Raw genomic sequence first — 16,533 nt, 5'->3', positions numbered from 1 at the left:
ATATAGAGTTCAGGGCGTGGCTTCTCTCTGCCTCCTTCCGAGGTGCCCCATTGCCTTCCTCTGTTTACTCCTAATTGACTGCCTCCTGCATCGGGCGTCCTTGAACAGGGCCAGCTGTGGGTCATCTTCATCCACGCTGTCAGGCTCACACAGCTGGGTCTCCGTGGTGACCAAGTGGGAGGGGCCTGGCTGAGGGCTCTCATCAGCAAGATCTTCAACCCCCTCAGCAAGGTCTTCAACACCCCCCTCCTCCTCCTCTGAGTCGTCCAACCCAACTGCCGAACCCACAGGCTGACCCTGAATCACAACAAAACCAAAAGTAGAAGCTGTACTTCCTTGAGACGCTGCCTCAAGGTTACCCAGCTGGGAGCTGCACCCCAAAGCCCCACTTGGACTGGCCATTATGAAAGCATCTTGCATGAACTTGATTGGTTAGACTGGGGTGGGAGTGAGTGAGAAACGGTAAAGTAAAGTAGCAAAGTAGAAGTTTGGGATTTTGGCGTGAGATTCTCAGCTCTGGCTATGCAATGCTGCAACGCACTTGGTCTCTAACCAATCTGCACCTTTGGAGCCAAGAATTGTTTCCAGCTTGGAGGTTCAAATTGTGGGCAGCCTGGAACCTTCAGGGCTTTCCTCCCCAAACTGCGTTGCAATATGTCGGATGGAGATTCTCAGTACAGCCAGTCCTCAACTTACACTAGTTCTTTTAGTGACTGTTCAAAGTTACCACGGCACTGAAAAAAGTGACTTATGGCCATTTCTCACACTTACCACCATTGCAGCACCCTCCCCATGGTCACATGATCAAAATTCAGCTGTTTGGCAACTGGCTCAGATTAATGACGGGCGCAGCATCTCCTGGGGTGACGTGATCCCCTTTTGTGACTTACTGACAAGCCAAGTCTAGGGGGAAGCCAGATTCACGTAATAAACCGTGTTGCCCTCTTAACAACTGCAGTGATTCACTTAACAACCGTGGCAGGGAAAGTCGTACAATGGGGCAAAGTTCACTTAACAAATGTCTCCCTTAGCAAAAGAAATGTTGGTTGGGCTCCACTGTGCCTGCAAGTCGAGGACTGCCTGCGGTCAACTCCAGCTGGACTCATTTTTGTTGATAGTTTGAGACAACGTAAATTAAGTTGCCGTTCGTTGCTCAGGAGTCTACAGAAGAATCTAGTCAACTGCCACCGCACGGACGCCTCAGTGAGGATGGGGAATTCAAACACAAACCTTTTTATCCAACTTCCTGCCAGCCATGCTGAGCGTGATCACCCGGTTGTCCAATAACTCTTGGGCTGCTATCTGAAAAGCAAGAACAGAAAGGGCCCATGATGAGCAAACCAGCCATCGGATCTCTTCAGCAGCCAGAGACGAAATTCGGCACGAGGAAAAAAAGAGAGAGAGAGAGAGAGACAAAAAAGTCAAATTGAAGAATCATCATTGTCATTATTGTCAGGAAGCATATACAGCTAAGCCCTTGACTTAGCTTAGCGACCGTTCAGAGTTAGAAGGGCACTGAAGGAAAGCCGACTGTTTTTCACCCTTACGACCGTTCCTGCATCCCCATGTGATCAAAATTCAGACGCTTGGCAACGGATTGAGGTTTATGACGGTTGCCACATCTCGTGGTCCCCTGAGCCCCTTTCGTTGGCCTTCTGACAAGCAAAGTCAATGGGGAAGGCCAGATTCACTTAACAACCATGTTACTAAATTAACAACTACACTGATTCATTTAACAACTGTGGTAAAAAAGGTCATCAAATAGGACAACACACTTATCATCCGTCTTGTTTAGCGACTGATGATAAACGGTCGTCATAAGTCAAGGACTACCTGTCTTGTGTGTGTGTGTGTTGGGGGAGGGATGTTGCTGTTCTTGTGCATGATTTGCGGGTTACAATGGAACAGCACAGATACATTAGCAATAAATAAAAATAAAGCCAGCCTACCCTGCAAATTGGAATGGGGGCTAAAATTGGGAGTTTGAGCCATATATACTTTGGATATCTTAGTTTCTTTGGAGGAAATTAAGACCTAAATGTGACAACTAAATAACAGATGTTGGCAGGCAGGGACTGAGTCAAACTTGAGAAGGAAGGAATCTGAGTGCTCAGCTCAATTGGTGCAAATGACTGAAGTTTCCATAATTTATCTTTTCTTGGCATCTTTGCAACCTTTTTTTTTCCTAAGTACCACTGAATTCTCACACGGCTGCTTCCTTTTTATTCCCACACATTTGCTTTTAAGCAAAGAAAAAAAATGGGGGAAACGGGAACGATATGAGTAAGAAAGAGGTAGATGCAATAAATGGAGATTTTTTTTTCCCCTGCCTGAAAAATAACACAAATTCATGCACTGAATACAAACCCATTATCAGCACATAAAGTACACCTCGCTGCCAAGCATTTCATCATATTCGAATCACCATTAAATGGGTGCATCTTTTGGAGCACATAAAAGCAACAGAATTGTGCCAGTCCTTTGAAAAAAAATCCAAAGTACAACATTGGATGATACTTTTATTGAGATTAACGCAAGATTACATAAAAGATTGCACAAGCGTTCCAGTTCTTCAGAACTTAACAATCCTGCAGATCCTTGAGCCATTTTGGTTAGTCCTGATTAAGAGGCTCCTTCATATTTGTAGTCTTTCAGGTTGCTTTCCTCCACTTGGGACTCCATTTCTCATCACTCTAGATATTAATGCCTGATGGAATCCTATCCAAGACATCTGGCTAAAAGATATGAAGAACAGTTGGAGGAATTGGGTATGGCCAGTCTACAGAAAAGAAGGACTAGGGGTGACACGATAGCAATATTCCAGTATTTGAGGGGCTGCCACAAAGAAGAGGGGGGGTCACGTTCTTCTCCAAAGGACCAGAAAGCGACACAAGAAACAACGGATGGAAACTAATCAAGGAGAGAAGCAACCTGGAATTAAGGAGAAATTTTCTGACAGTGAGGACAATCAACCAGTGGAATGGCTTGCCTTCACAAGTTGTGGGTGCTCCATCACTGGAGGCTTTTAAGAAGAGATGGGCAACTATTGGTCTGAAATGGCATGAAGTCTCCTGCTCTAGCAGGGGGTTGAGCTAGAAGACCTCCAAGGTCCCTTCCAAATCTGATGTTCTATGCTTCACCTTCTATGTTCTGAAGGTTGCAATCAGAGCTACTAAGGGGATACTGATCTGCTTGTACCCTCTTCAAGAATTCTCCTCCTCTTTCCAGATCTTGCCTGGGAAATGTTGGTGTGTAGGAGGTGAGAGAAAGAGATAGATAAAGAGAATGACATTGGCCAGGGCTGAAAATAGCTTTTTCTTATTAGCCACTATTTGCTTTCAAAGTGATCTGAAGAAACTGAGTCACAGAGATTTCGCTAGTGGAAAAGACCCAAAATCGGTTGGTAATTGACTTTTTCTCTTCTTCCATTGTTCAGTAGAGGAAAACCTGAAGTTAGAAAGCAAACTGGTCTTGGAATGAGTATGTAGACTCAGAATGGGGGTCTAAATATTCTGCCCATCACCCCTTATTTATCATCCTTTCCAGCTCCACTGTTGTTAACTTCACCATAAAAAAAGCTACTCGGGTTTTTTCCTCCTTAATGAAATTTCTATTTGTGAAAAGATGAAATACAGCAGGGCAGAATAAGAGAAGGTGCCAACACCTTGATAAAAATATATGTTTGAGGTAATTGCACAGTAGTAGATTCAGCTGGATTGCACCCAAAACCTCAATGGTGTAATTGATCGAAAAACTGTTCATCTGTACAGAAATGTTCATGGAGGCTGCGTTCTAAACTCCATGGACAGCAAAGGACAGCAAGCAAGTCCTGAAGAAAGCAAGCCAGCTGGGGAATTCTGGGAGTTGAAGTCCACAGGTCTTAAAGTTGCCAAGGTTGGACACCCCTAGTAGAGGTTCTCCTGCTGGAGCAGGGGTTGGACTAGAAGACCCCCAAGGTCCCTTCCAAACCGTATTATTCTGCTCTATGATTCTTTACTTTACAATCTCTGCTACTCCAAATTTTACCTCACCACCCCCCTTTTAGTTAAGGAAGGTTTTAAAATCTAAAGAAAGGTACTTCTGGAGCAGTGTTAAGCAAGCATAAAACTGAGGAAATGTGAAACACACACACACTCACTTACACACACATAGACACAGAGACACACAGAGACACAGACACACACACGTTTTAACATTTAAAGAAAGGTACTTCCGGAACAGTGTTAAGCATGCATAAAACTGAGGAACTGTGAAACACACACACACACACACACACGTAGACACACAGACACAGACACAGAGACACACAGAGACACAGACACACACACGTTTTAAAATTTAAAGAAAGGTACTTCCGGAACAGTGTTAAGCATGCATAAAACTGAGGAACTGTGACACACACACACACACACACATACACACTCTTACACAGAGGTAGACACACAAGACACAGACACACACAGACACACACAGACACACACACACACACACACACACACACATCTCACCAGAAACAACTGCTAAACTACGTTTTAATATATACTTTTTACCTGACTGGTAATAATCTGATTTAAAATTAAAGGCTAGAAACCTTTTGCCTGCCTGCGAGCTCGGCCACCCCACTGTGGCACTCAAAAGCAGAGACACTGTGGGGAACATTTGCAAAAGCTTTGGCAACGCTTCCTTTCCACCCACTTCGCTTCTGTGTTCTGAACAGCACCTGTTCGGGGCAAAGAATCGTTCCAGCAGCCTTAACTCCAACTGGCCGTGTCCAGATGCTGATACTACCATCTCCAGGGCCTCCAGCCAGCACACCCAGAGTGAAGATGGCAACGCTGAATACGTGTCTTTATTGCAGGATCCAACCGGAATTGGTCGCCGGGACCAAAGTTTTATTCTTCCAAGCCTTGGGGCTCATGCTGGAGCCCAGTCTGAGGGAACTTCTCTCTCTGTGTGCACTGGATCGTTGTGTTTATATGGTGCCTGGTTGTGCGTGTGGCTTTTAGTTCTTAATTAGGGCGTTTGTGATCGGCTACTAGTTTACTTTATTTTTCTACATCCCACCTTTATTATTTTTACAAATAACTCAAGGCAGCAAGCGTGGCAAACACACTTTCCTCCACCTATTTTCTGCAGAACAACAACCCTGTGAGGTGGGTTGGACCGAGAGAGAATGACTGGCCCAAAGTCTCCCAGCTGGCTTTCGTGCCTAAGGCAGGACTTGAATTCAACACCTCCTGCTTTCTAGAGTGGTGCCTTAGCCACTAGACCAGGGGTCGGCAACCTTGACAACTTTAAGATTTGTGGACTTCGGTCCACAAGTTCATTTAGTGGCTGTTCAAAGTTACAATGGCACTGAAAAAAGTGACTTATGCCCATTTTTCACACTTAGGACCGTTGCAGCCTCCCCGTGGCTTGGCAACTGATTCATATTTATGACGGTTGCAGATCATGTGATCACCTTTTGAGATCTTCTGACAAGCAGTCAATGGGAAAGCCAGATTCACTTAACAACCATGTTACTAACTGAACAACTGCAATGGTTCACTTAACAACTGTGTCAAGGAAGGTCATAACATGGAGCAAGACTCACTTAACTGATGTTTCACTCAGCAACACAGGTTTTGGGCTCAACTGTGGTCGTAAGTCGGCAACTACCTGTGCTAAGCAAGGTGGTTGGTTAAGCTGCCTCCAATTTTATGAATAGAATAGAATAGAATAGAATAGAATAGAACAGAACAGAACATAACATAACAGAACATAACATAACATAACAGAACAGAACAGAACAGAATAGAATAGAATAGAATAGAACAGAACAGAACAGAACAGAACAGAATAGAATAGAAAATATGGAATGGAATGGAATGGAACGGAACGGAACAGAATAGAATATGGGATGGGATTGGATGGGATGGGATAGAATGAAGAATGGAATAGAGCTGGAAAGGACCTTGGAGGTCTTCTAGTCCAGCCCCCTGCTCAAGCAGGAGAACCTATGCCATCTCAGACAGGTGATCGTCCAATCTCTTCTTGAAAATTTCCAGTGATGGAGCTCCCACGATTTCTGGAGGCAAAGCTGTTCCACTGGTTGATTGTCCTCACTGTCAGGAAATTTCCACTTAATTCCAGGCTGCTTCTCTCTTTGATCAGTTTCCAACCATTGTTTCTCGTCCTGCCCTCTGGTGCTTTGGAGAATAACGTGATCCCCTCTTCTTCTTTGTGGCAGCCCCTCAGATACTGGAATACTGCTATCACGTCTCCCCTGTTTCTTCTTTTCTTTAGACTAGTTAGCCAAACCCAAGTCCTGAAGCCGTTCTTCGTATGTTTTATTCTCCAGGCCTTTGATCCTCTTAGTTGCTCTTCTCTGAATTCTTTCCAAACTCTCAACATCTTTTTTGTGATATGGTGACCAAAACTGGCTGCAGAATTCGAGGTGTGGCCTCACTAGGGCTTTGTAATACTTTGTGTGATCTTGATTCTATGCCTCTGTTTATACAACCCAGGATCGTATTAGCTTTTTTTGGTGGCTTCTGCACACTGCTGGCTCATGGTGTTTTTGCCACAGATGTTAAGCGAATCACTGCAGATGTTCAGTGATCACAAGATCGTTAAGTGGACTCCTGCTGACCTTGCTCTTCAGAAGCTTGCTGGGAAGGCCATAGATGGTGATGACTCTCTAAAAGAAGGCAAATGACCAGCCGTCTGCAAGGCGTATAAATCCTTCCATTCCCGACCATCCAGTCAGAACCGAAGAAGCTTCTTGGATGAGAAGTGAGATGTCTTCAAAGAAAAAGTTGCCACCTGAAAAAGCACCTTTCGGACAACCGTTCCTGGATGACTGAGCATCTCCACAGACATCCATAGGAAAAAATCTAACTGGCACGCTGCCCCTCTAACAGAGATTGGAATGGAGACCAGTATTTCTCGACAGCTGGGGAACTGCCAGGAAGCGACTGGGCAGTCACGGAAGAAGATTCCAGGCAGAACTGCTTTCACAGAATCGCCAAGAAAATTAGAAGAATGCAGAGACTAAGTCAAGCTTTTTTACTTCACAGAGTTCTTCTTTTGGGGGAGCTCGCCCATTCAATTTATTTCTGGCTCAGTGTGTTGTATGAAAGCAGAAAATAGATTCATTGTGGAACCACGTCAAGAGAATTGCATGACCAAAGCCTTCTCTATGGCTGACAAATAGTTTAGACTTGATAAGGTGTTGTTTTTTGTTTTTTAAAAAAACCTCTTTCATTAATAAAGAGCTAATATCTGAGGGCAAAACCTTTGGGAAAGATTTCAGCAGAGAGGGGTGTGTGTGTGTGTGTGTGTGTGTTTTGCTGTTGTTAATTCTCAAAGAATGCACACGCTCTAAACTCAGTGGAACAGCTTTCCACAAGGTCTACTGGGCTTCAACCCTCCTAATCCTCAACCAGTCCTGCCACTGTGGGGAAAGCCTTTTTAGAAATGTCAAAGTACGCAACCACAAAAAGTTAGCACAAACTTTATTTGCATTTCTTCGGAGCTGGAGAACCCCAGTTCCCAGGACTGCAAGCAAGAACTTCTTGATTTTGACTTCTGTTCTACACAGCCTTGGTTCAAACCCTTTGCTAAGCTGTAATGTGAGGTGTTCAGTTTGGGGCTTTATTCCTTGTGCAATTGTTGATTTGCCCAATCTGCTTTCCTAGCACAATACCAATTCCTGCCTTTGCTTCATTGTCAGACTAATCAAATGATGGTTAAAAAAAATCACAGCTTCTTGCTAAATGGATCCAGGTTTCTAACTGATATTACAAAAACCAGGATTCTTTTCATCCCCTAGAGACTTTTTGGCACAAACGAGCAGGCTCCAACGATCATATTCTGGACACATTCTGGGAGAGAAAGGAATGAGTAGAAGAAGGATGACCAGCAGGATGGTGGACAGTGGTGATAGGTCCACGGTTGGAAAGACCTGACCAGCCAGATCATCACGAAACGTCTGTGTGGTCTCCAATTAAGAGTAGTCTGTGTCTCTGTCTGTCTCTGTCTGTCTGTCTACCCACCCACCCACCTACCTATGGAAGGTCCAACACTCTTTAAGAAATCCATAATGCTGTGAAAGTTGGAAGGAAAGAGAGGCAGAGGACAAAGGATGGACCTAGTTACTGTGGCAATGGATTTATTATAGAAGAGCTAAAGAACCAGGTTGGGGACAGAACATCCTGATCTATCCATGTGCTTGCTGAGAGGCATAAGGGACTTGACAGCAATCAATCAATGAAACTATTTCAAAGTGGCTTCAGGAAGGATTTCTGCATCCACCACTGTGTCCTATAATCCAAATCACAGAAGGCCTCTGTGGCAGCCCCTCAAATATTGGAATTTGCCCTTCTTTTCACTAGACTAGGTAAAGGTAAAGGTTCCCCCGCACATGTCTACTAGTCGTTTCCGACTCTAGGGGCCGGTGCTCATCTCCGTTTCAAAGCTGAAGAGCCAGCACTTCTCCGAGGACGTCTCCGTGGTCATGTGGCCAGCATGACTAGACGCCAAAGGCGCACGGAACGCTGTTGCCTTCCCACCGTAGTGGTCCCTATTTTTCTACTTGCATTTTTACGTACTTTCAAACTGCTAGGTTGGCAGAAGCTGGGACGAGTCACAGACGCTCACTCTGCTACGTGGCACTCAGGATTCGACCCGCCAAACTGCCAACCTTCTGATCGACAAGCTCAGCATCCTAACCCACTGAGCCACCGCGTCCCTTCACTAGACTAGACATACCCAATTCCTGCAACTGTTCAATTCTCCTGAGGAAGCTATGGAGGCACCACTTTGGTTGGGTGGGGAATTCTGGGAGTTGAAGTCCACAAGTCTTAAAGTTGCCAAGTTTGGAGATCCCTGATTTAAGCCAAATCTTCATCCGATCTTCAAGGTCTCAGCAGTTTTCAGCCTCTGAAAGACTCAGGTGGGGTCTGTGCAGTTCTCATGTAAACCAAAGTGGGGAAATGACTCAACGCCTGGAGAGGAAAGCGATGAACCGTATTTAATGTCAATTAAAAAAGAACAAAATGACTTTTTTGGCCTAGTCTACCTTCTGGAGAGCAGCTCATGCAGAGAGCAAGGTTTAGAGAAGTTGCACATCCTTGATTTAAGGAGGCATCAGTCCTCTTCTTTTTAATCTCTGCTTTTATTTTCTTTTTCCTCTTTCAGCTCTTTCTCCTTCAGTCCTTCTGTTTTGTTTTGCAAAGCGCCTTGTCAATTGTCTTACAATTTGCATTTCCTTAGGTTGGTTTAAAGAAAGAAAGGAAAGCTCTCCCATTTTTCATTCTTTACGCCGTGCTGTTTTATCATTACACAATATATTACTTGAAGATATTGTTGCTTTTCGGGAAGCAGGCTCAATATGGCATCATCTTGAATGAGAGAGCAGAAAGAAAGCAAATAGTTCTTGTCTCTGAGTCTTTTCAATTTTTCCAGAAGAGGAAAGTCTCCATTTAAACTCCCACCACTGGGGAGAAAGCCTGGAGCAACAGACCATTAAGAGAAGCTGTTTCAGGGCAGGGGGGGGAAGGGAGGGGGGCAAAGCAATTAAAGCTGAGATAAGAAACTCAGTGGCACCCTCCCACCTTTTGCTTTGAACCGAAGCAGATCTTCTGAGTTGGCTCCAGCTGGCAGAAGTCCAAGATCTTCTTGAAGACATTTTTTTTCACGCCACATTTCATAGAATCATAGGACTGGAAGGGACCTTGGAGGTCTTCTAGTCCAACCCCCTGCCCATGACAAGCGTCTTTATTCCATCCCAGACAAAAGGCTGTCCAAGCTTTTCTTGAAAACTTCCAGCAATGGAGCAGCACCCATAACTCCGGAAGGCAAGATGTTTCACTGGTTAGTAGTTCTCACTGTCAGGAAATTCCTCCTTATATGGAGAGTAAATTTTTTTTATATAGAAGTTTTTATTGAGAGTAAATTGACACCCTCTTCTCTGTGACAGCCAATCAAGACAGTTTTCATGCCCCCCCCCCACTCCAATTGTCCCAAAGGTGCTTTCTCAAGAAGCAACTGGACTTTCTTTTTTCTCTTTGAAGACATTTCGCTTCTCATCCAAGAAGCTTCTTCAGCTCTGACTGGATGGTGGGGAATGGAAGGTTCGAAAGAGGGGTCAAAGAGGCCATCTATGTCAAAATTGAACAGCCCTCTCTCAACAGAGGGGGAGGGATACAACACCACTGGTCTCCGGTCTACAACGCAGTCTTTTCAGCAGTTCCAAGAAGGCTCCACACCCATTTACACCATGCAGGTGACCCTGAAGACACAGACAAAGCTCCAAGTGGCCTCAACGACTCTCTAAAAGAAGGCAAATGACCAGCTGTCTGCAAGGGGTATAAATCCTTCCATTCCCCACCATCCAGTCAGAGCTGAAGAAGCTTCTTGGATGAGAAGCGAAACATCTTCGAAGGAAAAACAAGAAAGTCCAGTTGCATCTTGAAAAAGCACCTTTGGAACAACCATGACCTGGGTGACTGAGCATCTCCATAGGCGTCCCCCCCCCAATTCTTGTCTTTGATAGGCTAGCCCAGGGGTAGGCAACCCTTGGCTCTTTTATGACTCGTGGACTTCAACTCCCAGAATTCCTGAGCAAGCATGGCTCAGCTTGGAAACCTCTCCCTTTCCCCTCAACAGAGCTGGCTCAGGAATTCTGGGAGTTGAAGTCCACGAGTTATAAAAGAGCCAAGGTTGCCTACCCCCGGGCTAGATTTACCTAGCTCCCTCAACAGTTATGATTTGGCCTCCAGACCCCTTATCAATTTTCGTAGCTTTTCTGTGCACTCTTTGTTAGAGTCTCAGCATCTTTTCTGAATCGTGTATTCAGAAAGTATTGTGCGGTATAGAGCGGCACTATCACTTTTTCCGATCCTGACGCTATCCCTGTTCATGCTCCCTAGGACTGCGTTGGCTTTTCTGACATCTGCAGCACACTGCTGGCTCACACTTAAGTGGTGGTCCACTAGGACACAGAGTGGATGTCTAGACTCCCCTCTCACAGGTACCACTGTTAGGCCAAGTACTGCGTATCCCGTGGCAAAGCACTTGGGACAGAAGTACCGAGGCACTTTGGGGTTGAAAGGATGAGCAGTGACAGCTCCGTTGCCTGGCAGACGCCCAATTGGGGGCTCTTTTCATGTCCCCAGCAGGACCTGGAGCGAACCTGGAGCAAAGGGTGGGGAGCTCAACCCCGCCCCATGGCAGCACTTGGGTCTGAAATGCAGGCTTGCTAACTCCATCCCAGCGTCCTAACCCCATGAGCCACCATGCTCCTTATCTATCCTGCATAAAAGCAGGAGCCTGCTTTTCTCGTTTGCCTTGGAGCAAAACAGACCTTCTGAACTGGCTCCAGGTCTAAGTTTTAGAGGAAAAGCTGACAGAAATCTGAGATCTTCCTGAAGATGCTTTTTCTTTGAAGGTTTATCCAACTCAAGAAGACAGCAGCAGAAGGTATGTAATTCGCACTGGCCACTTGGAAAAATGCCTCACGCCCAAGACTACGCAGACTCTGAATCCTTCTGTTTAAAACTGGAAGGGCATAGACTGAGAACTGTTGGTAGGACACTGTGACTCTTTCATTCATACGAGTGGTGCAAATCCTCCAAAGTCAACCGTGCAATGAATCAATGAGTGAATCAAGTTGAATGAATCAAGTGGTTATGTATTGCACACTTACAAAAGCTCTATTCATTCAACCCCACTGACCCGCCTTTCTCTCCTTTCGACAAAGGCAGCCAAGTCTTCTTCTGCTTTCTTCCAGGAGAAGGTCCCAAAGGTGCTTTTTCTTTCTTTTTGAACAATATTTTATTAATTTTTTATAATCACACATCCTTAGTATTTTATCAGCAACGTGTTATCTGGGTTCCGATATTTAGTGTACTTGCATGTTAAACTCCTTTCTCTCTACCTCGTTTTTCTAGCCATTGATAAAATGTATCCCATGTTCTAAAATATTCTGAGTCTTCTTTCTCCTTCATTTTTAATGTCAGACTGTCCATTTCTGCACAGTCCAAAATTGTCTTAATTATCTCTTCCTCCACTGGTAATTCTTCATCTTTCCAATGTTGAGCAAATACAATTCTCGCTGCGGTTAGTACATGTAACATTAAATATACACATTCTTTCTCATACTGTCTTGCAATTATAAAGGTAAAGGTAAAGGTTCCCCCGCACATGCACGCTAGTCGTTTCCAACTCTAGGGGCCGGTGCTCATCTCTGTTTCAAAGCCGAACAGCCAGCGCTTGTCCGAGGACGTCTCCGTGGTCACGTGGCCGGCATGACTAGACGCCAAAGGTGCATGGAACGCTGTTACCTTCCCACCGGAGTGGTCCCTATTTTTCTACTTGCCTTTTTATGTGCTTTCGAACTGCTAGGTTGGCAGAAGCTGGGATGAGTAACAGGCGCTCACTCTGTTACGCGGCACTCGGGATTCGACCCACCAAACTGCCGACCTTCTGATCGACAAGCTCAGCGTCCTAACCCACTGAGCCACCGCGTCCCTCCTTGCTATTATACCTAACAGAAATAATTCTGGCTTAAAATCATATGTGTTTTTTTTAGTCGTTTTCTCTAGCCATATACGTATTCTTGACCGAAATCTTAGCTTTAGGGCATGCCCACCAAAGATGATAATATGTGCCTGGTTCCAAAGGTGCTTTTTCTTTGTTTTTCCTGGGACATCCAAGAAGTGCAATTGGGTGTGGAACCTTCTTGAAAAGGCTGAAAGGACACCCATTTGCACTATTCAGGTGACCCCGAGGGCACAGATAAACCTCCAGCAGCCTCAACGACTCTCAGAGAGAGTGCAAACGATCAAATGATTGCAAGGAATATAAACCCTTCCATTCTACACCATTCAGTTAGAACTGAAGCAGCTTCTTGGGTGAGAAGTGAAATGTCTTCAAGGGAAAAAAAAAATAACGAAGCACAGTTGCCTTTTGAAAAAGCACCTTTGGGACATCCATGACCTGGATGACTGAGAATCTCCAGACTTCCAGCAGAAGGCTTCCTTCAATTGGGAGAGAGCAACAAGGCCATTCTGGGCCAAGCCATTTGTACAGCTGATAAGACTTCATCAAGACTTCAGGTGTTGGCCTGATTCCCCTCTATTCCATGGAGATAATTTTTCTGCAACCTTTCTGACTTGATTGCTGAGCAACTGGGTGCAGAGGGAGACTGAATGGCACTAGGAGAGTTTTCAGCAGCAGTAACAGCAGGTTTGCTACTCGGCAGGTGACAAATCAGAGCAAGTTGTAAAATGTATTCGTGAGGCAGGCATAGAACCAAACTTATTTTCTTCCATATAGCCCCTACACACACCCCTTTGACAAAGAAACTTCTTACAAAAGGAGTAGGAGTAGGAGTAGGAGTAGGAGTAGGAGGAAGAAGAAGAAGAAGAAGAAGAAGGAGAAGAAGCTCCATCTTCATAATAAAAATTATTTGTTATTACGTTAACAAAATCTTGCAAGACTTCTGTGAGCTGGTTGTCCTCTCTGTGGCTCTTCCTCCTGTCTCCTTTGGTCATTCCCACATAGACAGATTTATGGCGCAGTAAAACACAGTCCCCTTTCGATTAAATGAAGAATGGACAGCCCGTAAGATCCTAACGGTGCTTTGTGAATCTTTGTGAGCTTACTGCCAGTGCCTGGACTTTCTGCATTTCACTGCCATCCCTTTTTCCCATTCTCTCCCCTTCCCACCCCGGCCCTCCCAATTACAGTTGCTTTGGTGCACATATCAGCTCCTTTGAAATAAGTCACAGCCCTGGTGACAAGGGGATTGGCACAATATTCCCCAACCAGAATCCCTCCAGATGTGGCAGGCCATAGAAGACAAGTCATTCTCCAGCACATCTGGAGAGCAGGATTGGCCCAGACGTCAGCCAGAGACTCCACATCACTCCCAGGCTCGGGATTCCCTCACCCATGGTCCTCTGTAGCAGAAGAAACACAATTCCACTAGAAGGAGGCTTGGAAAGCTCCATTCTGTTATGGCCAAACCGGAGATCAGCAAAGCACACAATTAAGGCCCCATTAAGGCTGTTCACAGAAATAGCAAAAGAGCCATCATTTGAAATTAAGCAGCCAGATGGACTTGCCATCTGGGGTTTTTTGGGGTGTGTGTGTGTTAAATGGTTGTTTTCCACATTCAGTGCTGGAAATCACAACTGGGCTTCAGGCCCTCTTTCTTTAGAGCCATATTTTGGCAAAGTTCATCCAGCATGTTAACCTATGGGCAGGTCCTCTGTTTGTATCATCTCAGTGAATCCACAAGACGCAAATGATGAGGACCAGAAAGAAAACTTCAAGAGACAAAAAAACAGACAGCCAAGAAACACCACAGTGTTCAGCTCTCTGAATGAAAACAAGGAAGAGATGCTTGACCGTGGCAACAGAGCCACAGAAACAGGCAGAACCTCCTATAGACCTCCTCTCCTCCATTTACAGGACTACAGAATTTACAGAATAATAAGAGTTGGGAGGGACCTCGGAGGTCCTCTAGCCCAACCCGCTACTCAAGCAGGAGATCCTGTACAATTCCAGACAAGAGGCTGTCCAGTCTCTTTTTAAAAGCCTCCAGGGATGGAGCACCCACAACTTCTGAAGGCAAGCCGTTCCACTGATTAATTGTTGATTAGCTTTGGTGTGTTTTGTCGTCGTTGTTCAATCACTAAGTTGTATCCAAACTCTTTGCAACCTAATGGACCACAGCGTGCCAGGCCCTCCATCCTCCTGTCTCCCAGAGTTTGCCCAAACTTAGGTTTATTGTGTCGATAACAATATCTACTGTAGCCCTCTCGTCCTCTGCCATCCCCTTCTCCTTTTGACTTCCCTCTTTCCCAACATCAGGGTCTTCTCCAATGAGTGGCCTGTTTGAGCGTCAGCTTTAGTGTCTGTCCTTCCAAAGGAGAAACGGGCTTGGTTTCCTTTAGGCAATCACCTGATGGCCTAAATCTATTATTTGTTGTTAGTTGCGAAGTCGTGTCCGATTCATCGCGACCCCATGGACAACGTTCCTCCAGGCCTTCCTGTCCTCTACCATCTTCTGGAGTCCATTTAAGCTCATGCCTACTGCTTCAGTGACTCCATCCAGCCACCTCCTTCTCTGTCGTCCCCTTCTTCTCTTGCCCTCAACCTTTCCCAGCATGAGGCTCTTCTCCAGTGAGTCCTTCCTTCTCATTAGGTGGCCAAAGTATTTGAGTTTTAGCTTCAGGATCTGGCCTTCTAAAGAGCAGTCAGGGTTGATCTCCTCTAGGACTGACCGGTTTGATCGCCTTGCAGTCCACGGGACTTGCAGCAGTCTTCTCCAGCACCATAGTTCAAAGGCCTCAATTCTTTGGCGCTCAGCCTTTTTTATGGTCCAACTTTCACAGCCATACATTGCAACTGGGAAGACCATAGCCTCGACTATACGTACTTTGAATCTATTATATCTCCAATACCTTCATATCCATGTAGTATCCAAAGGGTAGTCAATCAACCAATCAAATCTTTATTACGGTCACAGACCAGCATAAGGAGGGTGGGATGCAGTCAGTGAAAAAACACAGAAGATACATAAGAAAAATGAGGGGTGCAACGGCTCGGCAGTTAAAAGATGCTGAGCTTGTAAGCTGGCAGCCCGGGTTTGAGACCTGAAAGCTACGTGACCGGGTGAGCTCCCGCTCCTGCCCCAGCTCCTGCCCACCCAGCAGTTCGAAAGCATGCACATGCGAGTAGATAAATAGGCACCACTGTGGTGTGAAGGTAAACTGTTCGTGTGCCTTTGGCGTATAGCCATGTTGGCCGCATGACCATGGTAGTGTCTTCGGAAAACGCTGGTTCCCTTGACTAAGAAAGAGAGAGGAGCACTGTGCCTTAGACCCGGGGTTCCCAACCGCCCGTCCGTGGACCAGTACCGAGCCACGGCATGCCAGCAACCGGTCCGCACAAACAAGCAAAGCCCCAGCCACGGGATGCAGGCAGCACACAAAACCACACATTCTCTGGTCCGCGGAAAAACCTTTCTCCACAAAACCGGTCCCTGGTGCCCAAAAGGTTGGGGGGCATTGCCCTAAACCAAGATATAACTGGAACAAGGAAACCTTTATCTTTTACATAAAAATTCTGAAAAGCTAACAAGTTATATAAATATATTAAAACAGAAAGTGTACAGAAAACAAGAATCTAAATGTAATACACAAAGGCGGCGGGGGGGGGTGTCAAGCCAATCTTTCTTGCAGCCCCTAGATCTGCATAAAGAGGATGGGATGCAGTCAATTAAAATAGATAAGATACATAGAAGATACATAAAAATGAAGAGAAGCTAGAAGATATTAAAATGCATTTAAACAGAAAGCATATGTACGGTAGGGTTGGATAGAGCCTTGGAGGCAGGAGACCCTATAGCATTCCAGACAAATGGCTATCCAATCTGTTCTTGAAAACCTGCAGTGATGGAGCACCCACAACTTCTGAAGGCAAGCCGTTCCACTGGTTGATTGTTCTCACTGACAAGACATTTCTCCTTAGTTCTTTGTT

General features: G+C 45.4%; 1 protein-coding gene across 1 annotated transcript in view; it reads right to left on the bottom strand.

Moving 5' to 3' along the window:
- Positions 1–1,302, bottom strand: part of LOC308679331 (copine-2) — a gene marked incomplete at both ends in the record, with an annotated part of 41,808 nt that extends 40,506 nt beyond the window's left edge. Inside the window, one exon of the mRNA XM_081346938.1 lies at positions 1,231–1,302. Coding sequence (XP_081203064.1) covers positions 1,231–1,302 — 72 coding nt within the window. The remainder of the gene's footprint in view (positions 1–1,230) is intronic.
- Positions 1,303–16,533: the final 15,231 nt, after the last annotated feature.

Source organism: Vipera berus (genome assembly GCF_964194415.1).
Source record: "Vipera berus genome assembly, contig: HAP1_SCAFFOLD_202, whole genome shotgun sequence".
NCBI lineage: Eukaryota > Metazoa > Chordata > Lepidosauria > Squamata > Viperidae > Vipera > Vipera berus.
The sequence above is the reverse complement of the archived record's forward strand: the minus strand, read 5'-3'. Positions and strand labels throughout refer to the sequence as shown.